Source organism: Cottoperca gobio, chromosome 18 (genome assembly GCF_900634415.1).
Source record: "Cottoperca gobio chromosome 18, fCotGob3.1, whole genome shotgun sequence".
Classification (NCBI taxonomy): Eukaryota; Metazoa; Chordata; class Actinopteri; order Perciformes; family Bovichtidae; genus Cottoperca; species Cottoperca gobio.
Window position 1 is genome coordinate 6,809,120 of NC_041372.1, and position 27,341 is coordinate 6,836,460.

The window sequence follows — 27,341 nt, forward strand, 5'->3', positions numbered from 1 at the left end:
TCACATACTGGTCACTTTCTCCTTTCCACAGTCATCTATGTTTGTATATGGAACACCTAAAAGAGAAGAAGATACACATATTATTATATATTAACAGATATAATCATCAGGAAGAATGTAATAGTGGATCACGTGGGATATTGATACTTTGTGTTTTTGGTCACAGGTGAACATGCAAAAATGTGATGTGAAGGTATTTACCACTAATGGAGACCAAAGTTGATTTAAATTGGGTTAGGGTTAATTCCCTTTTTTTTTAAACAGTTCTTTCCATGGGAATTGTTTGGAGGCTATTTTGAGATAATTGATCTTTAAAATAAGGCAAATATTTGTAACTAATTTCCTTCTTTAAATAAAACAAACACAATTTCTTGGGTGGAATTTTTTCCTTAAAATGTGGCCATTAAAGAGTCAACTGAAGCCTTTACAGTTAAACAAAGACAAACGATCAAGAATTACACTGAAAAGTGTGAATAAAATATAACAAATATATTTAAAACAGTGTGTGTGGGTTTCAGTCATCACGAGTCGTCATAATCTTTTTTCTCCATGAACAATAATGACAATTCTTACTTGCGGATTTCAGGCTGAGTTTCTTCTCCTTGCTCTTGTCTTTCCTGCGGAGAGAAGGAACCGAGGTGAGGGAGTGAAAACTAACTTAATCGACGACATTTCTGCCTGCAGGGAAGTGTTTTTAGACGGTGAAGGTAGAGTGAAGGCAGACATTGAAACACACACTTCTGCTACTGCTGATACAGTATGCTCCCAGAAATTCCCCAAAAAGTTGATGACACTGTAATTTTCTCTCACCCACTACGAGACGGCTGCTGCCTCTGAATTACATAAACTTGTGACCTGCAATGAAATTTATCTTATTAATTTATAATAAGCCTTGATAATAATGTATTTTGTCTACATTTAGTAGGTAGAGGAGCAGCAGCGTCGTCAGGCTGGGAAGTGTCAGTTAGTAGTCGTGACACACACACACACACACACACACACAGAATCAGTTAACTCACTTGGCTTTTCGTTTGCAGACGCACACAATGGCGGTCACAATGGCGGCGACTGCGACTGCGACCAGGACTGCGATCAGGATAATCCACTTGGTTTCTGTAACAAAGAAACAATGAAATCAAAGCCACACTTTGACTCTTCATGTGCTTCAAGTAGATGAGATCTCAAAAGAAAGTTCCTTATCATTTCCAACCTTTCTTTTCTTAGCAGAATTTTTTTTTATTAGCTTAAACTGGATAAAAAAATCAATTTATGACAGCTTCTGATGCATGTGCTAAGGGTATACGACGCCATTAGAGACCAAATGAAATGGACCGTTACATTGATTAAAATGACGTATTTCTTTAAGTTTGACAATTGTTGGAAACATTTGGAACATTGTAAGTACACAGCTCAACAATAAAACGTAATAACTTTAACCGTGTATGCAGCAGAAGTCTGATATAGATGTTCGACTGTCACGTAAATATCATAGTTTGACTCGAGTCACTATTTGTAAATTGCATCAGTATAGAAGCTTTTTTCTTTGTTTTATTCCCTGAAGAGTGAAACAGATATTTGAGCAGGCCGTACCCAGTCCTTCGCTTTTTGTTATCTCCACCTCGCAGTTTGTTCCCTCAAAGCCCTCTGCACACTCACAGGTGTACATGTTGTTGCTGGTCTCCTTACATGCTCCGCCATTCAGACAGGGGTGACTGAGGCAGGGACTCGCTGCAACACAACACAACACAAGACGTTATTGAGTTTTATTGACAGTTTGTTTCTCTCACAATCACAATCATTTAAGCATTTTCAGTGTCAGGGTACTAACTAGAGGTGAAAGATTAAAGAGAAGCAACTACTTTACCATATTTCCCCCCTTTGCTGTAGAGAGTTACTCAATTGTAAATTAGATGCTAATTCTCGCAGCACACATTTACCCTGTGCTTTCGCATTAATATGTCTGCCTTATTATCTATAAATATGAGCATTTTATTTCCCATATTTGATCTTTTTGTGTGTCATCAGAAAATCTTTCACCCTCAAACATTTGCACATTATACATTTTAAAAGTTCTCAGAGATGTCACAGATTTTCGCCATCATTCCTCTGGGTGTTGATATTCAGGCTCACATGGTGACTGAATATGCTGAGTCAGTGGGGTTTACACTGAAAGGATATTGACTAGATGATCATTGAATTGCATTCAATAGAAGCACAAACGCGCACCTTTGAAGCAGTCCCGTTTGAAGTCGAAGATGGTGCATACGTGACCCTCCTGGCAGGACTTGGGCTGGCACACAGCGCCCGTGCTGGTGCATTGACAAGCCTCAGAACAGTCCTCAGTCACAAACTTCTCCTGCAGCTGCGGGATGGAGGGAAACATTTTGGAGGATGAAATGAGATCACATCATCACACAACGACTACACACGGTCTTTAACTCCATGAGGCCTCTTACAGTGTAGTATCTGTTGAGGAAGGTGCAGCCGCACTGCGTGTACGGCACACAGATTCCCTCGCTCATGACGAAGCCTTTGGCACACTGGCACCCCTCCATGCAGGAAGTGGTGTCACACTCGGAGGGCGCTGCCAGGTCGCCGCAGGAGGAGGGGCAAGGTGACATACAGGAGGAATAGGTGCTGTTGGCATCACAGGAGAGGACTGGGAGAGAGAGAGAGAAAGAGAGAGAGAGAGAGACAGAGACAGAGAGAGAGAGAGACAGAGAGACAGAGAGAGAGAGAGAGTCACAACCCCGTCTCATATGGAGAATCACTTGCACTTTTACAGTTTTGTTTTAAGTACATTTTGCAAGTTATAGTAGTTATAGTACATAGAGAATTGTGGAAATTGATGCGACATTATGAGATTAGGACTTTGATCTCTACAGTACTTTGACCAGATCAGTGGTTTTGCTTGTGTAACCCATTTACTTCATGTGGATGCTTTATGTCTCCAGGATCCAGGCCTCCATTGGTTTTCATACATTTTTATATAACGTGCTTATATGAACATCTATAAGCAGTCTCCTGAGATGTACTCAAGGTGTGGCTGCATTAATTTTTGACAAAGTAACGTTATTGCTATGAGACTTAAACAGCAGTCTTTTAATTGATTTTCATACAGTACAGAAATGACTGGATGTCCGGAACGGTTGGGAGAATACCTCAAAAGCATGCATTTCAGAACAGTCAGCAACACATGACTTGAGGTTTATGTGCTGTCTAAAACAAGGTCCTCATTCTCACATGCATCTTTGCACATGATGTGTTTTTTTGTGTGTGTGTTCAGCATCTTACCACAGTCCAGCTGCTGCCTCCATGACCCCAGTTTGACTCCAGCTGCCTGACAGACTACGGCATACGCTTCATAACTGGCACATCGCAGCGCTGCACTTCCATCCTCAGCACACAAGTCGAACACACAGTCACTGAGGGACAAACACACACAGACACACACTGAGCATGAGCAAAGGCAACTCACACAACAACATTTAACTAATTAAAACCACAGGACTTTTCCACACATTCCCCCCCCACACACACACACATGATACTCACTCCTGGTATGTTTTAGGTGGCAGGGTCGCATGGCAGGCAGCAAATGGCCCCTTGGAGTCAGACAGAGCTCCACACTGAGCCATACTGTTGTAGTTATTGAGCTGAGACTGAGAGCAGTCCGATGTCTCAAATCCTGAATCTGGATCAGTCTCCACCTCTCGCCTGGCGACAGATGGCAGAAAGAATTAAAGGACATAGGAAATAGAAATGACGAAAGTGGCTATGTGTTAGGATTCTCAGTAACTGCATACCACATTGCCATGAAATAGCTTAGAAAATCCAAGATGCCGAGATTATAATTACCAGTGGTTTGACCTTTCCTCTACCGCCACCATATGGTGGAAATGTCCACTTTCCCTACACTTAGGTCCATGACAAGGTCTCTCTCACATCAATAGTTGAATTTCATAAACAATGCTGTGGATATTTATGGCCCCCAACATAAAGATTGTGGTAAAATATGTAGAAAAGAAAGAAAATCACGTTTTTTTCCCCTCAAACATTTCAAACCACCAAGTGTCATAATAATAAATCATAAACTAGAATAATTTGTGTAGTCACACAATTTGGATCTTCTACAATATCTAATGGATTTTAGATCTAGATCTATGTATAGAAAGTGTATTTACAGCTGAAGCAGTGACCCTGCTCGTGGTCCTACCTGTGGGCGTGGACTACGTGAGGAAGGTTGAAGATCTTCAGTCCATCAGCCTGGCGGTCACTGACCCTCCAGCTTTCTCCGAAACTGTTCAAGTCCCTGATCACTGTCCCGTCCGGCTTCATGTACTCATTTCTGGTGATGCCGTCGTAGTTCCCACACAGCCCTCTGACAGAGTTCATATAGGTGTTGGGCATTATGATCTCTGATACACAGACAGAGAGACAGAGGAGGGTGGGTCAATTGATTCACAAACAAGCCAAAGTCAATTAGTGAAGGCAGATGTTTCTTCTTCTCTTACCTCCGCGGCTTTTGCCATCAAAGCGTACGGTGAGTCCAAAGTCAGTAGTGAGCTGGACCTCCCTGGAGTTCATTGTGATGGTCAAACCATCAACTGGACTGAGAGGAGGTGCAACACGCTCCCCGTTCAGCTACAGGGGATACAATATGATTTCAGTATGTACTTTTTACTACAAGCAAAGCATGCTTCAATCAGACAAAGACAAACTACTGACCAGGACGCTCTTCTTCTGCAGGAAGCGAATATTAAAGCCGTATACGTCAATGTACATCTGATCCAGGAACGACACCCTCCTGTTGCCCCCACGTCTGATGTTCTTCCCCCTCACCACCAGGGGCGACAGGGAGTTCTGCAGGTTGTGGCCCTGAACCAGGACATAAGTGTAAGGACCCTGGTAGTGATGGGTGAAGCCATCAAATGTTCGGTAGTGAGGATCCCCAGAGATGCTGCATTTATCGAACTCTAAATGATATAGATGAAAGTTTAAAATATGTTAAGGAATGCTTACATTTTTAGGGTTTAAAGTATCTAAACTTCCTAGTTACAACATGTTGGAATGGTACAGATCAGAGTGGTTGACTCACTGCTGGGTTTGCAGTAGACGTCTCCATATTTGTCCAGGGAACAAACTGAGTTGGAATTACAGCTTTGTTCCTTACACGTGATTTTTCCACCAAGGTCACATGTACATAAGTCAGTACATCTTTCTGTCAGCCACGAGTCTCCCACCTACACACACACACACACACACACACACAATTTCACTTATATTTTTAAAAATGAAAATGATGCATTGCTATGTGTAACAGACTTTCCTCTTCATTCCTAAGGACATGAAATATTTTGGATTTGCTACTTCTATACACCTGATAGCAAGGAGCTTCAGTTGGCGGTACTAATACATATTATGCAACTAGGCACTGTACAGTATAACAATTCTAACATAATATAATATAAGTGCAATAAAAGCTTCACTCACATCATGGTATTCTCCATCTGAGTCCAGACAGCCACATTTGTTCAAAGGAACACACTTGGTGTCACTCAAGACGTAGCCGGCGTCACACTGACAGCCCTCCACACACGTGGTTGAAGGGAGGTGACAGAAGATGGGGAAGAGGTCAGAGCAGCTGGGGGGGCAGGGGGCGGTGCAGTCTGAGTAGTGGCTGTTAAGCGGGCAGGGCATGGCTGCAGGGAGGGATGACAATTAAGTATGAAAATAGGAAAACTGGAATCTTTATTTAAACTGTTAATCGGTGTGACTAAAACTTACGACAGAAGGTGTTGTTCCTCCAGCTGATGGTGACTCCGACGCTCTGACAGGCCTGAGCGTATGACTCCACGTTGTCACAGAGCGTCGCCTGCATGCCGTTATACTCACACATGTCGTAGATGCAGTTACCCAGGAAGGCCTCGGGGGGCACCAGAGAGTGGCAGGGCAAGAAACGGTTGGAGAGGACGATCTCGGCACATTGAGCCTCGTACAGCTTCTCTTCTTCTGACGTGCAGTTAGGGTGAATGTCTGGGCGAGTGTCCGGCTGACAGCTGAAGGGGAGAATGTTAGTAATTAGTAATGTCGTTTCTGAGTGACTTAGCTGACGTCTTAACTCTACCTGGTTTGTGTCTAGCCATCTAGACACGACCTCCATCTGCCTGTGACATTGAAAGCTCTGAAAAAGCAAGTTAAGGAACTCTGTTTAACCTGGTTCCTAAAAATGACGTTCCCATACAAGGAAACTGCATCATCAACTAAGTTTTTAATCAATGTACGCGTAAGTCTGCGTAGGGAGGATGGCAGGGTGGATGGATCCGTCAAGCAAACATGAGTCTTTCACCCAGGAGACCGCTGCTCCTGTCCCATGTAAAAAGAAAAGTCAACTTTGACGTATTTTAAGTTACGTAACAAACCATCTACTTTTACTAAAACCTACTTTTGTTGTGTTTTTGTTTGTTTCAATTCCCAATGTTTACCACGTGTTTAAAACTGTGGCCGTAATCTGGGATGAATTAATTTTCCCGAGACAGCGTAGCTTCGTCACTCATACCAGAACATAGTTCAAGAATCCAATTCTCAAGGGAAGAGATGTGATTGTTAGTTGTCTGTTGATCAACACTCCCCTAAGGAATGCCACACCCAACACCTCTGAGTCTTCAGCCTCAAACTATCCAGATAATCCTAGTAACAATGTGTGACCCACTTACCCAGGATCACTGTCTCCATCCGATTTCCAGCTGTTGCCCAGTTGAATCACATCCTTGGCTGGTTTCTTGTTGGGCATCAGGTTGTCATCAGAGGAGTTGTGGTTGTAGTTCCCACACATGCCGCACAGCTGGAGAGGAGGGAGATGGGTTATTTACAGCGTCTCATACACCAAGGTTGCATCTCGTAGCACAATCATAACCCAGACTCCAATTTGAATGGTGAAACCTTTTGTCCTTGATGGAGGGACAATGAGACTGGCTGATGTCTTCATACCTTGTTGAAGTATTCTCCAGGAACGGTGACCTCTAGGTGATGTACTCCATCAAATTTCACCTGAAGACCAAAGTTTGTGTCCAGCAGACTGTAGGATCCACTGGTTATCACCTTGGCTCCGACCAAGTCAATGGAAACTGGGGTTCGTACCCGCCGTCCATTCAGCTAAGACAAGACGGAGAGAACATAGACATCAGTCAGCCGCTGATCATTTCACTATGCTGTATCCCATTACTGTTTTCTGTAGCAAATAAAATAAAAAAGGTTCCTTACCGTAACTCTGCGGCTCTTCTGCAGTTCAACCACAGTGTCATGAGGCAGGTAGATTTTGACAGAGCGGACATAGGAGGCCTCTGGTTGACCACGCTCCTCGTTTTTAGCCACTATCTTAAAAGGAGTTACCCTGGTGGTGTTACACACCTAGAGGATTCAGGGGAAAAGATTTGAAACATTATGATTTTATGTTTCCTGTAATGTAAGAATGATTAACAATAGACACAAGACAGCCGACGCAGACAGTGGCACAAACACGTCAGATGTAAATTCACCCCTCACCTCCACCAGAGTGTAAGTGCAGGTGCCCATGAACGTGTGCATCACACCATCAAAGGTGTAGTAGTGAGGATCTCCAGCCACCTGACACACTCCTTTACCTGAGGAAGGAAATGAGGCTCGTGAAATATGAAAAATACATTTGGCGATTGGCTCAGAAAGAAACAAAAATACAAAAATATAAAATGTAATCTGAAAATATTAATACAATTTTCACAAAACTTGTTTAGTGAATGTTGTTAGGTTTACCTGTAGAGTGGCAGTCCAGTACTCCTTCGACAACTTTACACTCCTGTGCAGGGCTACACTGCCAGGGCTCGCAGGTGATGTTTTGGTTGCCGTTGCACTTACAGCGCTCTGAGCAGTCTGTCTCTGAAAACCAAGTGTCTCCCACCTACACACACACACACACACACACACGAACACACACAAATAGTGCACAGAAATAAATTCCATGCATGTTCAAAGATATTTTCGTGGGAAACATTTCCACCTGAGCAAACTTACCGGCCTGTATTGTCCGTCTTCATCAGTACATCCACACTCGCTGAGCGGGACACATTTATCTCCACTGAGGATAAGGCCAGGGTTACAGATGCATCCCTCCACACAGGGCAGCTTGCAGGAGCCAGCGTAGCCCGTGAGGTCTTGACAGCTGGGCTGGGCACAGGCAGGGCCGCACGGGTTGTATTGACTGCCTGGGGGGCACTTCAGAGCTGGAGAGAGGAGGGCAGTTGCAAAAGGGATGTTTTGTAAAATACATGCAGTTATATATATACAGTTTCTTTCTCAAATGCAATTGATAGCTTCCTCACACTGATAACTCTAAATGCTATCAAGGTTCATTAAAATCCAGGAAGTAGCCAAACAATCAAATAATTAGTAATACACTTGGTGGTAATAACATGACCCATCGCTATAGGTCCTTTCTGTTTCCCACACAAACATACAAACTTACGACAGAAGGTGTTGTTCCTCCATGCGATGGGGACTCCTGCAGCAGCACACATGTCAGCGTAGCTCTCGATGGCCTGGCACAGAGCCACAGTCTGACCTCCAGTGGCACACATGTCGTACACACAGTTTCCAAAGTATGGCTCCGGGGACACGACAGAGTGGCAGGACTTAAAGATACCTGAGGGTCAGAGACACAGAGATGTAGTGGAGGTGAATGGCAGACAAACTCACTTCACTCAATGATTACGTTCACAGCGGTGTCGGTCGTACCATTGGGATCCGTGATCATGCCGCAGCTGGTGGGCTTCTTGGCCTCCTCCTCCACCTTTTCATCACAGTCTTCCTGTCCTCCACCGTTGGTGCAGCTGGAGGAGAGGAGGAGGATTTATTCAAATGGAGTAAAGTGATGATTTGTATTTAGTAATAATGGCCATGTCATGTATTTATGTATTCTGTGACGTGACTCACTCAGGCCGTGGGTCAGGAACCTGCCAGCTGTCTCCCAGCTCATTGGTGTTAGCAGCTGCCGTATTGTTTGGTTTCAAGTTGTCATCTTTGGAGTTTCCATTGAAATTTCCTGCCGGGGAAACAAACATTAAGTTTCAGACAACATGCTTCTGTGATAGCACTTTGGTTAGCCTGGTACCGTATTTTCCGCACTATAAGGCGCACTTAAAAGCCTTTAATTTTCTCAAAAAGCGACAGTGCGCCTTATAATCCGGAGCGCTTTATATATGGATTAATTCTGGTTGTGTTTACTGATCACGAAGCGATTTTGTGTGGTACACGGCGCTCTGTCAAAATGTTTTAGTACGACTTTGGTAAACTACAAAGCCACACCGCTTGCAGCATTACGGCTACCGTAGTCCGCGTCGCGGAGTAATACATACTGTGCTTCACCATAATATTACAGTGTGTGTGTATAAGGACCCCAAAATGGCACCTGTCAAGAGACACGCTTACGACGCGGACTTCAAACTCAAGGCTATCAGTCACGCAGTAGAACATGGGAATAGAGCAGCTGCGAGAGAATTCAACATTAATGAATCAATGGTACGGAAGTGGAGGAAGCAAGAAGATGACCTGCGCCAAGTAAAGAAGACCATTTGGCGGTATCAGACTGTTTTTTTTACGTGTTACAACTGAACAAGGTTGGGAGTTATTGTGAACACGTTTAATAAAGTTTGACTGACTGACTTATCTGACTGTTTTGTTTCGCTTAATGCGCCTTATAGTCCGGTGCGCTTTATATATGAAAAAAGATCGAAAATAGACATTCATTGACAGTGCGCCTTATAATCCAGTGCGCTCTATAGTGCGGAAAATACGGTAGTTTAAGGTTGGAGAATTTCTGTGCGGTGGAAGTATCTGTCATGAAGGAATACACAGAACTTTGATTGGAATCAGTTGTTGTGAAAAAAAGGTCCAAGTTGAAAATGTCTGAGTCATCCTTTAAAAATTCAATTTCAGAAATATGGGACACAACTGGTCCTTACCACACATGCCACAGAGCAGGCCATTGTAGGAGGTTGGCACGGTGACGTCAGCGTGGTGGTTTCCATCGAAGCGCACCCTCAGGCCGAAGGACGTCTCCAGGACAACAAACTTGCCGCTCAAGTAGATCTTTACTCCGCTGATGGAGGTGACGGGTGGGACAACCACTGTCCCATTGACCTGAAGAACATAAGGATGTTTATTCTGATGATGGACAAAGAGTGTCTGCATTTGGAGGCATTCATTTAAAGCAGTGGTTTTGAATTGTTTTCTTAGGAAGGTTCCTAAGTGAGTGAAATGACCTGGAAGTACCTAAGTGGCAGCCATGATAAGAGCTGGTGGAATTCTCTAAAAGCTAAGGAAAGGCGCTTCAATGCTTCCATTTTTACCTCCTTTACTGGACCATTCGTTACAAAAGGAAAAGAGGCAATGCTGTCCCATAATTCCTTGCGGGAGCAACATTTAATTGACAGCAATAACACCTGCCGTTGCATTAAGTAGCCCAGTGTAAGTGGAGTCGGATTCTCTTAGCACCACAGTTGTCTTTTCCTAAGTCCTTATGAATTCTCCTTCACATCTTTCCTTCACCACTTGATGTTTTTCATGAAGGTCAAGGAAAAGTGGTCATTTTTTAAAACTATTCGACCACATTCATAGTGTGTCGGGTGTTTTGCGAAAGAAGCAGCTGTCTCTATTAAGTACCGTACCTGGACTGTGCGGCCCTTGCCGAGGATGAAAATCACACCATCCACATTGATCATCACAGCCCTGACGTAGGAAATCTTCTTATTACTTCCTCTGTGCTCGTTCTGGGTGTCCACAGTGAAGTACGGCATGCCGGAGGAGACGTTGCAGGGTTTGGTCAGGGTGTAGGAGCAGGCTCCCATATAATGGTGGGTGCGTTTGTCAAAGGTGGTGTAGTGGGGATCGCCAGATACTGAGCAGATACCATTTCCTGAACAGAGAGAGGTAAGAACTTAGCTGAACTGTTGGGGTTTGCTTACAAATCACAGTGATTTCACGCTAAACCCCTGGTGCTAGTACAGGGAATGTGTTGTAAATCACATAAAACATACGACACATTCCCCCCATTTTCTCCCAATTTGAATTCCGTGTTACATTATTTAATTCAAAGATATTGTTTATCCCTGGAGCAGCTTTGCCCATTGGTTATTTGATTGCTATAAATGACCTTGGTAAAAGGATGAATTAATTTAAAACCTTAACAATAATGTGCTCTGTGGAGATGAAGCCTCTGTGCATTGAGTTATTTTTAATTAGACTGCTTAAATAAAACATGTGTGTGTGTGTGTGTGTGTGTGTGTGTGTGTGTGTGTGTGTGTGTGTGTGTGTGTGTGTGTGTGTGTGTCAACACACCCAAAACACGACATTCATATTCTCCATCTTGCAGCTGGCAGCTCTCAGTTGTTGGTAAACAGCTGCTGTTGTGACACTGGATCACACCTCCACTGTGACACACACACTTCTGCTCACAACCCTCCAAGTACCAGTTATCATCCACCTGACAAACAACACACACACACACACACACACACACACACACACACACACACACACACACACACACACACACAAAATGTTAATTATACATTGTGCAGGCAGATACAACACAATCTAAATGCATCACGCCTCCACAAAAACATCATTGTTCAGATCAGATATGTCACATGGTGGTAAACTAAAACAATATTGTTGAGTAAGTAAATGATACCAGGAATGTATGAATACTTATGGACTGAGATTAAAGTCACTTGGACGTTGTTCCCACTTACGGGGTGATAGCTTCCACTCGGGTCCACGCAGCCACAGTCCTTCAGTGACACACACTTGTCGTTGCTGAGGATGAAGCCCGGGTTACACTCGCACCCCTCCACGCACACGTCCTCACAGCCGGGTGACCCCGCCACACCCAGACACGTCTCCGGACACGAACTCACACACAGAGAGTAGGAGCTGTTGGGAGGACAGGCCAGGGCTGCACGGAGGAACAGAGGGACAAAGTTGAAATACTGGCATGAGGATTTAATTTGACTTGAAAAGTCAGGGGATCACTGAAGGTCTTGAAGGGAACATAAATGTATGAACCAAATTTCATAGTAATTCATCTTATAGTTGTCGAAATGTTTCAGTCTGGAAGTGACTGACTGACCTACATTGTCTAGGTCTGTTATTGAAGAAAAAAAAGAACTAATACATTAGGAATTATAGGAACAATCCAGACTTCCTGTCCCCCAACCAGAATAAGAGAAGACAATGATCCTCTTTGGAAAAAACAAAGTACAGAAGACTCACGACAGAAGCTTGGAGTCCTCCATGGGTAGACTTTGGCACCGGCGCTCTGGCAGACATCGGTGTAGGCTTGTAGCTGGTCACACAGTAAATGCTGCTGGCCATTGAACTGACACATATCATACACACAGCTCTGGAAGAATGGAGTGGGATTCACCACACTGATACACTCCCTGGAACAGAGAAAACACTTATATGGTCAGGCAAATGGTCCAAAACACTGAAAAGCTCAACTAATGACATTCTGATTTTCCTTGTACCATCCTCTTAATCTAATCCGTCCTTAAAAAGTATCTAAATATGAAAACGTATACATGAAAACATGAAAGCACATTCTAAACAACCCAACCTGAGGCATTCTAAACCTTTTTAAGAGAGACAAAACATTTTGGGAAATAAATAAACAAATAAAATATAATAAATATGTGTGTGTGTGTGTGTGTGTGTGTGTGTGTGTGTGTGTGTGTGTGTGTGTGTGTGTGTGTGTGTGTGTGTGGGTGCCTTAATGTGGTTCAGAGTACAACGTTATGTATGTGATTTTCTGAGAACAAGCTATAATCTGAAATAGATAAAAGAGATAAGATAATCTTTGTAAAGGTACCACAATATGTCTCTTCTCAACTCACTGTCTAAGTTGAACCAATAAAGTGTTATTTATACAGGCTGATGTTAGTATCTAGAACCACACCCTCTAACTACACTTTGTCCCCAGGATGTTATCTGAAGAACTCCCGCAAGATACATAAGTGCTGAAGCTGCTCAGAACACAGATTTCCATAATTACAAAGATATGTTGTCGAACTTCACCGAAATAATTCTAATTTATGACAGAAAGATTGCATTTTGCGTTTGTGCAGTTTGGTCATTCACCATTGTTTCTTTTTTTTCAATAATTCAACATTCAAACAACTGACATGTACTCAACATAATGGTACTGAGAAACAAGAATCTGAATACATTAAAATAAATAAAAGTAATGATTAAAAAAAGTAAGTAAAGTAAATAATAAGAAAAATAAGAAAGGAAAAAAATAGTTCACCCTACTGTTTGACAGTTTTATTACTTTTTTGTGTTTATAAGTTTGACAGTCGAAATATATTCTTTAAATTCACATAAAAATGTATGTAATTTAAAATGTACCATATAAGTAATTATTTTACAATGAATCCAATGTTATATATATCATGTTCAATATGTATAATGATATTTTTTATTAAATCCCTAAAAAAAGAAAAAAAGATTAAATATGATTATTCAGCTTCTCATTAGGGGGATGGTCTTAGCTCAGGACCCTTTCAAGAGTCCCTGCAGTCTAACAATTAGAGCAGGTCAATAATTGGGAGACAAAAAGATGCTTTCTCACCTGAAGGGTCCGGCAGGGTCTTTGAGTTTTCCACATTTTTCTGGTTTCACCACCTCAGCCTGAAGTTTTGGATCACAGTCTGGATCCGGCTTGGTACCTGGGCTGCAGCTAATCAACACAAATACAAAAACATTCCAAAAATCAACAATCAACAGTCCATTAAATTTAATTTATCCTCAAGAATTATTGCAATGTTCATTTTTGGCAATGTCCAATTAACTTTTCTTAAAACAATTAATTCATTAATTAATTAATTAATTCATTCATTAAAAGAAACATTTTGTTGTGCTTAAAATGTCTCGATGTACACAAGTATAACTCCATGCACTCCATGTTACTCAATGTATAGGTCATATACTATTTTTGTTTTATTGTCATTCCCAAGCTATTAGTAACTGAATGTATAGCACAGATGATAGAGTCCACGCATGAGCCTCGTCACATGTAGTTTAATCACTTGCTTGAACCACAAGTGAATTTCCAAGAAAGTTTCAATGAGGTCTGTAAATTCTCAGATTCCAGCATGAAGACGAGTGCGTCTGAACTCACGAGTCATCCTCATCCTCTTCTGTCTGCCAGCTGTTCCCAAAGTCATTGACATTTTCCACCAGAATGCCATCTGGTTTGGTGTAGTCATTGTCTGGGTTCCCATCGTAGTCACCGCAAAGACCACACATCTGGTCGTAGTAGGAGCTGAAGGGACGGAGACAAAGTCACAACGTGATTAAGAGATGAAGAGGAATGTTTTAAGAAGACTTAAAAGGTCAAATACTGTTTGGTCCTTTAATGGAATTCTAGAAACAAAGAGACATAATGCAGAAATCTCTTCATCCGATGCTCTGACTATTAGTCATCAATGCAACATATATAACCTAAGAATGTTGGGAGGAGTTATTAAAAATAGCAGATCTGTATGACCTTTGAACTACAGCTTGGACAGATGCCCATCTGATTTCTTAGGCAGCTTCCATGAAATATACCTAAACCCAGATGACCTTGTGCAGGCTAAATACACTTCTAGAGTTCATCCTTTCAACAAAACTGTATCCACAGCTACATAAAATGTATAATTATGCATGTATGTCATCAGAAGCACGACAGGGTTTGATCACCTGATTGTGACATTTAACTGAACCTCTTTACCAACCTGGGAACTGAGATCTGGGCGTAATGGTTTCCATCCCAGCGCACCTGGAGGCCGAAGGACGTCTTCAGGGTGATGTACTGACCGGCGAGACTGAGAGACATGAGAGGTGAGGGGGAGTTAGGGAGGGCCACTCTCAGTCCGTTCACCTGCGGGGAGGAAGGAAGAAAAGACAAAATAAAGAAACAGAAGCTACGGGTAGGGGAGACCGGGGTGAGCTGACACACAGATATATCCTGGTCCTTTGAAGGTCACAGAAACAAAAATGGAACCTCAAAATGTTGTCTTACTTCATCTGCACTCATCTACTATCAACACATCTGAAAGTCATTAACTTTGTTGGAGAGGGAAACATTTCAGTTTTATAATATCAAAAGAGAAAAGTGGTGTGTTTTAATAAAAAGTGGCCTGTTATATTGTTTGTTAATTGTTATTATTTTGAATTCCAAGTAATTAGACATTCCTACTGATGGGCAGATGTTCTATAAATTGTTTAAGTTTTCTGGTTCTTGTTTGAATTAAATGTTCAAATTGTTTCTATTGGTTGCTTTATTTTTTTGTATGGGGCTGGTGGCAAAACTCATCTAATTTTAGAAAGTATTTGTGTATATTAAAATATATTTATGTATAACTGAGACACTGAGACTAACTAGAATATATGCCAGAGAAAAAGGGCAAAGAGTGAAAAGTGTGCCAAGCGACCCCGGTCTCCCCTTCACTTAATATTTGTTACATATGTACAGTGTCCTTCCAGCTTTTTTGAATTTGAAATGTGAATAAAAACCCAGCACATGGGGATTTAGATCTCTGGCTGGATAAGATGACGGAGCATTGACACTGAGATTGAAGGATCAAACGGATGAGACAATGAGGAGAAAGAGTTCAGTCACACAGATTTCTGGGATTATGGTATTAAAAAGAGATAAAAGTGAAGGAACAAGGATAAGATCCAATAAAAAGGTGAAGAGAACAAGGGAAAGGCTTTGGGTTGTAATTTCACTAAACCAGAAGATTAAGATACAGAGAGAGAGATTGATACAGCTGGTGTGAGTGTGGCACATGTATATACACATGTTTTTGCCCAGTCATCGTCTTGTCATACTGACAGCTTGTAAAAGTATGTTTACAGACACAGAATACATTGTGTACTGGTTTAAATGTTGTTAATACTGACCAGCGTCCTCCTGGACTTCATCAGGGTCACAGTGACTCCATTCACAGTGACGTAGAGTTTTCTCAGGTAGGACACACCTGACACACCTCTCTCCTCATTCTTCGCCTCCACTGAGAACCAAGGACCTACAAAAGGTTCATACACACAGTTCATTGTCTGCTTACTAGGTTTCTTAAACATCAATGTGAATGTATCCCATGGTAAATGCCTTAAAACCACATGGAAATATGGTGTACAAGGATGAACTGTGTAAAATGTTGTTTTAAAATGTCCTTTTAATTTATCATGTGGTTGCAGTGCCACCTCCTGGTGTAAGAACGTCAGATTTTACAAGATCACTTGAAGTAGACACGTGCATGTGTCATCGAAATGTGGTTGCGATTGGACAATGTATTGTAAGAGATGCGGCAAAGGATTTTGCAACAATTATAGTGACAGTGACATGAAAACATTTGAACATCTGTTCAGGTACAATGGAAATGAAAGACCTGTTCCTACCTGTGTTGTTCTTGCATGTTCTGGCCAGAGTGTAGGTACATGTTCCCATGAAACTGTAGAACTTCTTGTCAAACGTGTTGTAGTGAGGATCTCCAGACACCACACAGTCCTGAGAGCCTGAGAGAGGGACAAGCACAGAACATCAGACAAGAAGAAGACTGGGTATTCAGTTGACATTGAATAACTTGCATTAGGGAGATGTTGATCTGTGAGGCAACACATACAAATGTAGTTATGAAGTACCCAAATTTTACCCTCCAGTACAACTGAGTATCAAACCAGATTCTGTTCCAGGAGCATGAAAAACTCATAAAAAATCACTGGCATTTGTAATAACGTCACGTATGTTGTGTGTTTCATGTCATCTGTCTAAACAGCAACTCATTACCCCATCTTCCCCCAAACTTCTATCTTGGTTGCTGAGTAATGATCATACTGTGCCATTTAATATTAGAATAGGTACATAGTGGTCCAAACAAATCACATCTTCTAAAGCCTTAACTATGTGCCACAATTTTTTTGAATGTCATTCTGTTATGAAGCTACTGTAAGTACAGCATAAATCATGCACAGTTCAGTTCACCTTGGCTAGCAGTGTGGTGGGTGTAAACTCACCGGTGGGGTAGCAGCCCTGCTCTCCCTCCTGGAGTTTACACTCGTGCATTGGGGGGCAATCAAAGGCCTTACAGGTAATGGAGGGAGCGTTACACGTACACTTCATCTTACAGTCCTCTGTATAAAACTCTTCTCCAGGCTGAAACACACACACACACACACACACACACACACACACACACACACACACACACACACACACACACACACACACACACACACACACACTATTAGCAGGATCCTCATATCCTCACAAAAGCAGAAATGTCCTCAAACTGACATTTTCCCCTGGTTGTTTATCAAACCAACTTCTCTGTACCTCATAATACTGGCCGCCGGTGTGTGTGCACCCACAAGAATTCTTCTTGACGCATTTGCCGGCACTCAGGACGTAGCCAGGATCACACACACAGGCCTCAGAGCAGGGCCCACCGCAGGAGGGAGGTTTCCCGGTACACGTCAGCTGGCAGGGGTCTGCACACGGCTCATAGTGGCTGTTGGGGCTGCAGCTCAGAGCTAGGGGAAGGATGGGAGGTTGAGTTCAGTGATAGGCGAGTGTGGAAGCATATGCTGGGGCAACATGAGATTTCTTTATCAGTTTTCTTTCAAGACAATCTTTCAATTAGCTTATTGTCAACAAGCTTTACCAAAACATCTCTACAAAGCTATATCCTAGTGACACCGCTGGAGCTCTCCTAAATTGTGGCTGAGATTGGAGTCATTTCATACAAAAGTTTATAACATGCTTTTACTCCAAGTCTTAAAAGTAAAACTACATTTGCAGCACTGCATTTGATTGATTTCTTATTCTGAGATGCTTGACAAATACAAGCCCTGATCAACTAAAGACCTTACTGACCCCTGTGAAACAGCTCCCTCTTGCTTCCATCTTGCCCTCCCTCCATCCCTCCCTCCACCTATCATTTCTCTATCCATTCTTTCACCCAACACTCACGGCAGAAGGTTTCATTCCTCCAGGCTCCGATGTTTACCCCACGGTCCTGGCATTCATTGACGTAGGCTTCTATGGCTTCACAAAGAATGGGCTTGGCTCCATCCAGCTCACACAGGTCAAAGACACAGTCCCTGAAGTAATTCTGAAGACACACACACACACTTTGTTGAGTTACAATGCTTAATTCTGTGTCTTCATCTTACACCAGAAATTGCATTTTCTGTCTCCCCCTTTCTTTGGCTTCTTATTTTGTTGTGCTTGTATTTATTTGCATGCAGGTACACTAAAACTGCCTCATATTTGTGTGTGTGTGTGTGTGTGTGTGTGTGTGTGTGTGTGTGTGTGTGTGTGTGTGTGTGGAGCGACTTGCATTTGGGTTGACTTTGGGGTAGCACACAGCGAAGGGACCCTTTTTGTCCAGCATGATGCCGCAGTATCCTGAGCTCTCATACAGTTGCTGCTCTCCTTCATCACACTCAGGGATGGTGGTGTTGGGTTTCTTATTACACCTGTCAACGCAAACAGTCAGTTAGAGAAGCTCTTCATGTGTTGGCTAGTTAGTTAGTTAGTAAATTGGAAGTAAATCGGATGAGCAGTTCTTGAGAACGCTGCAAGCAGCACTCTTGGGGCCCAAGCAAGCGGCCAGTTCTGGGCGGGCACGCCCCAAACGGGCACCGCACTCGTATTAAATAAATATAAAAAGGCATAACGTCTGTGTATGTGACATGTTTGTAGAAAAAGGAACGTTACTCACTCTGGATCAGTGTTCCAGCTGTGTCCAAATTCATTGGGATTGTTGGTCAATGATCCATCTGGTTTACGGAAGTCATCTTTAGTATTTCCATCGTAATCTCCACACAGTCCACACAGCTTGTTCTCATAGCTGCAGGTTACAAGAAAATCTACGAGTAAGTGATTTATGGAAGTGAGAGCAACCGTTTAGTTCGAGCTACATATCTCTGCTTGTCCACCCCCATGTCCACTTGTTGTGACTTGTTTTTATTTCATTATGTCATTCATTCTTAAACTTCCATTTCAAATATGATTCAGTGTGTGGGGTCGGGGTAAGGATGTAAAGAGACAGTCTCCAGTGATCCAGTATCTGTTCAGTCTTCACTTACTCTTTGGTGACTTTGATGTCCATGAAGTGGTTTCCATCATAACGCACAGTCACATCAAAGTCCATAGACACAGTGTAGTGCTTTCCTGACTTGAACACAGAGACACCAGGCGTCGGAGTGACTGGCAGGTTTACATTGGTCCCATTCACCTGTGTGGGGAAAGCGGGTGCAAAGAACATAATTGTGTGATTACTGAGGAAATAAAAACATCCAACAATTAAAAAAACATGACATTTCTGAACAACTCTTGTAGACATGTTGTAGAAATCACAATCGTATGATAGTATTGATTTTCACCCTGTCTGTTAAAAAACTGTGCTTGTTCCTCCCTAATTTCTTACCTGCACAGTGCCACCTTTGAGGATGGAGATCTTCACCATGTTTACATGTACATGCACGGCCTTCAAATAGGAGATGGTGTGCCTGTTAAAGCGATATTCATTGTCTGCATGGACCTCAAAGTATGGCAGAGTCGTTTCATTGCAGGGTCCAGACATCAAATAGCTGCAGTTGCCCATGAAGTTGTACTTGCGTTTGTCAAAGGTGGTGTAGTGGGGATCACCAGATGCTATGCATGTGGATGTACCTAAGGTATTAGAAAATGTATGTTAGCAGTTATGTTGTTACACATATGCTTAACTGGTTTGACCAGTAATTTTAAGATGAAGGACTTCCAGTAGCTGTAGAATACAGCAGGTGGCAACATCTGATGGTCAATGTGAAGCGACAGATATAAATTTTGTTGAACAGCAGTCACTGTGCTGACAATTTGATATATGCTAAAATGTTGTGAAACAGTAGCACAAGTAGAGAAGAGTCTAAGTTGCCAAACTAAAGACTAATGTCAGTTACACAGCAGCTCAGTATCTAAAGTTTTCTAACATTAGCAAACACTAGCCACCATAAGCTACTAGTTACCATACATTGTTACCTTTAGGATAGCAGCCTGGAACACCATTAACATCACGACACTCTTCAGTTGGGTCACAGGCGTTATCAACACATTCCAAAGTGTAGTTCCCTGCACAGCGACACAGCTTTGAGCAGCCATCTCCAAATATAATCTCTCCAGGCTAAAACAAAATTGAACAGAGGATCAATATTGGCAGGAAGTACTGTGTATCACTAGAACTACATAGTACAACCTTCTTGTCATTTACTGTCTTATCATTATATATTATTACTAATCAGGAATGTATGCATATGGGTATATTAACTAAGACATCTGACCTCATAATAGTTATTCTTGTCATCCAGACAGCCACATTTGTCTAGTGGTACACAGCGCCATCCCTTGAAGACAAACCCTGGTTTACAGAAGCAGCCACTGATACAAGAACCAGAACAGTTGGTGGAGGGTTCCATACAGGTGGGGATACAAGCTGGACCACATTCTATGTACTCTGCATCTGGAGGGCATGGATCTGTACAGCAAAAAGAAAAGAAATTGGTTGATGAAAAAAATAAATAAAAATAAATGTAAGAAAGAAAGAATTAAAGAATAAATTCATTGAATGAATTATTCTAAAACTCAAAAGCAAACTTTGGTAAGGACATGTCATACTTACTTGTTGTTGGTTTAGGTGTGGTTGGACCGGGAGTTGATGGTTTAGGCGTGGATGGACCGGGAGTTGATGGTTTAGGCGTGGATGGACCGGGCGTTGATGGTTTAGGCGTGGATGGACCGGGCGTTGATGGTTTAGGCGTGGATGGACCGGGCGTTGATGGTTTAGGCGTGGATGGACCGGGCGTTGATGGTTTAGGCGTGGATGGACCGGGAGTTGATGGTTTAGGCGTGGATGGACCGGGAGTTGATGGTTTAGGCGTGGATGGACCGGGAGTTGATGGTTTAGGCGTGGATGGACCGGGAGTTGATGGTTTAGGCGTGGATGGACCGGGCGTTGATGGTTTAGGCGTGGATGGACCGGGCGTTGATGGTTTAGGCGTGGATGGACCGGGAGTTGATGGTTTAGGCGTGGATGGACCGGGAGTTGATGGTTTAGGCGTGGATGGACCGGGAGTTGATGGTTTAGGCGTGGATGGACCGGGTGTTGATGGTTTAGGCGTGGATGGACCGGGAGTTGATGGTTTAGGCGTGGATGGACCGGGCGTTGATGGTTTAGGCGTGGATGGACCGGGAGTTGATGGTTTAGGCGTGGATGGACCGGGCGTTGATGGTTTAGGCGTGGATGGACCGGGAGTTGATGGTTTAGGCGTTGATGGACCGGGAGTTGATGGTTTAGGTGTGGATGGACCGGGAGTTGATGGACCGGGAGTTGATGGTTTAGGTGTGGATGGACCGGGAGTTGATGGACCGGGAGTTGATGGTTTAGGTGTGGATGGACCGGGAGTTGATGGTTTAGGTGTAGTTTGTCCTGGAGTTGTTACAGGTGGTAGAGGAGTTGTCGGCTGAGCTATAGATGAAAAACAAATAGTTTCTCATGACATCTTCATATTTCTTGTGGTGCAGAGTTATTTGAATTCCCTATGGTCAGTTTCTTACCTTTGCAGGCCATGACACACACAGCATCAACAGCAATATCTGTCAGGGAAGTTTCTCCAAAGGTTCCAACAATCACAAACTGAAATACATAAAAATGTGACAAGAAGGTTAATGTAAACCTATGCACACACACACAAACACACACACACTCACACACAGCATTCTGGTATTTACCGCAATGGCAGCAGATCCCAAGTACCGGACCTCTGCAGGCTTCCAGCCTTGACCCTGGTTCCCCTTCACAGTGAAGAGAGCAGGTCCAAGGCCTCCACCTGGTAGTAATAGAAATAATAGAAAAAAAATTAAGTGAAAAAAACTATTTTATACTGTCTGTGTGTCTGTATGACATAACGATAAATGCAGTCTACCTGCGAGCATGGTGTGGACACTGAGCTCCATGGTGGTGCTGGTGCCGTACAGGTAATAGTGGAAGGTGAGGTCCAGACATCCAGAGGAGATTATTGCAGGACTTCTGATCTGAGACTTGACTCCAGGGACAGCCTCAGAAGAACTCATCAACATGTAAGAACCCACTACATATGGAAGGGTCAAAATGAACCATTTAGGTAAGAATAAAATAAAACAAATTCAATTCAATAAAAAAGAAAATCATATGAAGTCAATGGAAAGATCCAACTGGATGCCAAAAGATGTGTCCATGAGTGTTGAAAATGTTTCAAAATGAAGGATAAACATATTTTGAAGCTTTTGTGACAACAATTCATTAACACAGCATCAAGAGGAAAATGTTAACCTTAATCATTTGCTGCTCTCAACTCATTTTGTTATCTTAAGTTCTTTTATATACATTACATGTTACGTGTCATTCTGGCGGACTCTGTGACATTCCATGTGTCATTTCCATGCAGACTTTTGAAAATACTCCTTACATCCAGGTTTGGAGAAGTCATCATCAGGGCCGCTGCCGACAGTTTCAGATTGCCCAGGCCACTGTTCAAAGCCAAACATGTCAGGATCCTCAATGTGACTCGTCCACCCACACAGGTCACCAGAAGTGTCAAAATCACAGCCAGAAACACAAGCTGTGGAAAAAACATTTGGACAATAACTGATACAGCAATTTGTGTTTGTGCGGTGATGTGTAAGTGTGTGTGTGTGTGTGTGTGTGTGTGTGTGTATGTGTGTGTGTGTGTGTGTGTGTGTAAGCTTACAGGGACATGCTCCTTCAGTGATGACAATGTTGTCCAGAGCTGTGTCACAGAAAGCAGAGAAGCCTCTCTGAGCCTCAAACACAATCTATAGACACAGAGCATACATGATAATATGAATACAACAGTTGTACTATATGACAAACTTTGTGTTTGAGTTATAAATTGACTTCAGCTTTGCAATTTGTTTAAAATATGCACTAAATTTAAAAGAAAACTTGGCTATTGACATGAGACACATTTTTATTTTTATAGCAATAAGCAATAACAGATGCTCTGCTATATGAAAATAATGGATGGTCCTAATCCTGCCCTGGAAGAATGGTAATACAAAGAGGGAATGCCATGCTAAAGAGAGATGGAAGCTTTCCACTTGATTTGTCTAACTCATGGTCTTTATCTAGATTTATTTTTTTAACAGTGAATTCTGAACAAACACTGACATTTTAAAATATTTAATAACTTTTCTCCCTTTATGACCAAATTGGCCGACTGGATTCCAGTTCCCATATTTCTGCTCTCAGCTTTAAGTCCCCATTTTTGATGGTTAAAGCAACATCCACAGTGACCTGCTAACACTCACATTGACGGTCTGAGTGCTGGGTTTCGACACAGTGACGGAGCCCTTCAGCCAGGATGGACTCTGTATACCTGTCTTCTTCCATACCTCCTCCTCACTGTCAGGCCTCTTGGCCAGAACTCTCAAATAATTCTGACTGTCTACGCCATACATGTAGTATCGAAACTGGACACAGATCTGAGAGGCTGATGATGACAGGGCAGGGCTCAGCAGACGAACTTTCTGTTCATTAGCCACATTGTCACACTCGTGGTAGATATAGAAGCCCTCTGCAGACAGATTGAGATGGAAGGAAGACATGTATTTATCTAATCATGAGTCAGAATTTTCATCGTCATCATCTGAATCATGCCTAATAATGACTGATTACCAAATGAGGTGATTGTACAGAAAATATTTAAAATAAACCATGCATTCAGGACTTACTTCCATCAGGGAAGTCTCCACTAGGGCCAGTGTCAACTGTTGGGGTTGGACCTTTTTGTCGTGTCCAATCACCATTGTCCGTGCTGTCCTGACTGAACCTGCAGAATGGTTCACTGTCCTGGTTAAAGTCACAGGAAGTCAGCAATACTGCTGGAGAAACATGGGCAGATTGAGAAATGGATATTGTAGAGGTAAATAAGATGAAAAACATCAAGATATTAAAAGAATCAGAATGGTACATTTAAAAAATATTGACAGGTATAACATGAAGAGGAGAAGGATTTTTTCAGCCCTGGGTAGTGTCTACAGTAGTGGGCGCAACCTCAACAACATCCACCAATCAGAGGGTATGGCAGCCTGCATGTAGCCTGAGAAGTGAAACCCAGGGCAAAACATGTCCATCAAACATTTGCTGCTGCTCTGTAACCTTATTGCTGTGATGACAACACAAAGACACAAACTTTGAAATTAATTGGATCTAATTTTGGCAATCTGCTTAATTGAGGAAATCTAAATCTAATAATTCTAGCATACAGTGCTTTTAATGGTCTGACCTGTACAACAGAAGTGGACATAACCAATGTATCGTCACCCATTGGTTTACTGACTACTGTTTTGAAGCCTGGAGTTTAGCATCTTAGTAGTGGTGACATTGAGTCATGCAACCGTTGTGTTTATAGCCTAATGTTTTGGTATTCAGCTTTTAAAGATTATCTTGCTGAACAAAACGTGAAAGTATCATAAACTTGTGTTTGCCGCATATCTTATTTTCTGCAATCATTTATAATCCAGAATGAAAAATCCCATGGGTTTTTCGTAGAGGGAACCAGTGCGATGCTAATCTCCAGGTTGGCCTTCAAAAACACTAATATATCCCTTCAGCATTCTATTGACAGGTCACAAGGTAGCCACGCCCTAAAGCCTACCCTGATTTATCGTCTATTTTACTCTAAATGCGACCATAATTTACAAAATTAGCATCATGCTGTATTGAAGAAGATTTGAAACAAGCAATTTAGGCCATATACTCATCAGGAAAATGTTTACTCAGGTAATAAATTAAGTGAGGAGTAGGGTCATTTTCTCATAAACTTCTATACAATCTGACTTCTGTTTGCAACCAGTGAAGTCGCCCCCTGATGGCCATTAGAAATGTTAAAACACCTGCAGAGTGTAAAAGTGTTCATTGCTCATCGATAGTGAAGATAAGAAACTATAAAGAGGTAAGGTTCACACACGTGCCAAGGACAGTGTGGTGGAGTCACATGCTTTGCTACTGTCCCAGCTCTGTGGGAGCATACCAACTCCATGTTCAAATTCAGATTAAAGAAAACCATACGCAGAATTTATTGCATGATTAAAATCAATTTACCATCTCTCTGTGTTTTCTGAAGGCTGTAAAAGAGAGGAAGAAACAGATTCAGATTAAATTTTGGTTAAAAGCAGCTTGTTTCCATTCATAGTAAAGTTAAGAAGCTTAAACATTTAATGAGAGAATACATAGATATCTACATATTACCTAGGATGAATTATTAATTCAAATACATTAAGGAACAACTCTATGATAGTGTACGGGAGGTACAGATGTATATAAGAATATAACTATGCCTGAAATGTATAGTGTACGTTTATCTAAACCACTGTCATTTATACTGCAGTCGACATTATTATTACAGATGATGGAAATAAGTGAAACCGTTGACAATCTTATGAGGTTTAGTAAACAAGAGCAAGGTCTCATTTCATCAAATTTGCAACATGAAAACTGCAATTAGCAACATGAGATAGTTCCCTCTTGTGTTCATTTGAACAGTTTCAATTTATCAAAACAAACATCCGAATAGTGACCCATGCACGGGCAGAGGAGAGCCCTGTAGGACTTGTGAAGCGCAACACGGTGTGGGCGTAAGCAGTGGATATGAAGTGTTGTATGTAAAGCGTCTTTGAGTTTCTAGAAAAGAGCTATACAACTCTAATGTATTATTATTATTATTATTATTATTATTATGGCATCATATAAAAACATCAGAGTTCAATATATAGTCACTATCTTTATAGGGATTTAATAGGATCCACACTGATACCACAGAACAGCAATTTCAAACCCAATGGTTTGAAATCTCTGAAAGGATAAGTATTATATAATATGTGCAATTATTTTCTAGATGAATTGTTTCAGCGTTTGGTGTTTAAAATGTCAGACAATATTGAAAACTGTCCATCCCAGTTTCTCAGAGTCCAAGGTGATGTCTTTAAATGTCTTGTTCCGTCAGTCCCAAATACAAAGATATTAATTTTAAGATAATATAACGAAAAAAGCGGTAAATCTTCATATTTTCATACTTCATATCACTTTTTGTTTTTCCATGAAAAAATGACTTGAATGATTAATTTTTTTTCTTTCGATCAACTTATTGATTTGTCACGCTGGACATGGTTTCTTTGGGGGGAGTGACTCACCTTTCTTGTGCCTGTCCTCCTGCTCTGCAGCCACACATCCATAAGAGCAGAATTAGAAACTTTAATGTATCCATGGCTAACTGTTAGTTAGCAGGAGAGGAAGACAGAGGGACAGGGCAGAGGACTTTATATAAAGGGCTAGGGGGGTAAGAGGGTGGGTGTTGTCTGGAAAACAAGGGTGTGTTGGGTGGGAGGTAAGGATGCTGAATTGCTGTATGACTTCACGTTGCAAAATGTGTAAATGAATAACTGTGAGAGATAGGGACCGGGTGTGTTCTCTTCAAGTGTGTGAGTGTCAGTCTGCTTTTTGACCTTTCAGAAGTACACAGGGTGGGGATGATCAAACACTGTATTACAAATAGCAACTTGTAATGTAATGACATTATAGAGCTTATTGTGTAATAAACTGAAAACATTGATCAAATGGACACACTTTATTATCTCATATACCTATTTTTACATTCTTTGTGTGGAATGGAAATACAGTAAAGCACGTCGATTGAATTTTATTGTGATTTACTCTTTTGATCAATTCATCCAAGCAATTTTCTAATGTTAATTATTATTGAACTGGAGGTACAATGTATACAATGTTATTTGAGGCTTCAGACTTAATAGGGTTAAAGTGAAAAGGCTGTCTTCTATCTAGGTCTTCATATATTATTTTTTGAGCATCATCGCTTTTGTTACTGTACATCCCTTAGAAACGTTGAAAGTTGTTGTTAAAGTTTGTTTTCTATAGCAACCTGGACTGACTAAACTTTCCATATGCACTTTGACCTCGGGTTCTCTCCATCTCTAGTCACGCTCACACTGCTGAGATTTATCTGTGAAAGTGAGATCTAAGCTTTGCCCATAAACAACAATTCTGTGTTCCATACCATATTTGTTTTGCATGTGTAAACTGATTTATTTGAAATTGTCCACTTCCTGTATAAGATCTTAGACGTTCTACCCTGTGGACGCGTTTTTTTTAGTACACTCGGAAAATCAAATGTTATAGAATTGATATTTAATTTGTAAATTTGGC

The 27,341-nt window shown here is 41.8% G+C and overlaps 1 protein-coding gene across 1 annotated transcript; it reads right to left on the reverse strand.

Moving 5' to 3' along the window:
• On the reverse strand, positions 1-26,385 carry zanl (zonadhesin, like). Its single transcript, XM_029455351.1, has 53 exons — positions 26,312-26,385; positions 25,224-25,246; positions 23,852-24,001; positions 23,429-23,694; positions 22,849-22,933; positions 22,567-22,719; positions 22,045-22,209; positions 21,851-21,948; positions 21,677-21,755; positions 20,742-21,587; positions 20,404-20,597; positions 20,105-20,246; positions 19,515-19,759; positions 19,174-19,322; positions 18,807-18,935; positions 18,423-18,561; positions 18,053-18,194; positions 17,417-17,613; positions 17,098-17,236; positions 16,483-16,599; positions 15,985-16,109; positions 14,814-14,959; positions 14,216-14,359; positions 13,667-13,774; positions 12,307-12,476; positions 11,787-11,989; positions 11,371-11,515; positions 10,701-10,948; positions 9,996-10,173; positions 8,968-9,076; positions 8,770-8,864; positions 8,501-8,677; positions 8,050-8,258; positions 7,792-7,936; positions 7,546-7,643; positions 7,264-7,410; positions 6,991-7,155; positions 6,717-6,844; positions 5,788-6,059; positions 5,494-5,702; positions 5,099-5,243; positions 4,729-4,976; positions 4,515-4,644; positions 4,217-4,418; positions 3,556-3,717; positions 3,295-3,425; positions 2,457-2,659; positions 2,227-2,362; positions 1,591-1,728; positions 1,020-1,113; positions 811-855; positions 574-617; positions 1-56 (listed from the first exon to the last, which is right to left on the reverse strand). The coding sequence occupies exons 1-53, from the start codon at positions 26,383-26,385 to the stop codon at positions 1-3; spliced, it is 8,487 nt and encodes a 2,828-aa protein (XP_029311211.1).
• Between the last annotated feature and the right edge of the window lie 956 nt (positions 26,386-27,341).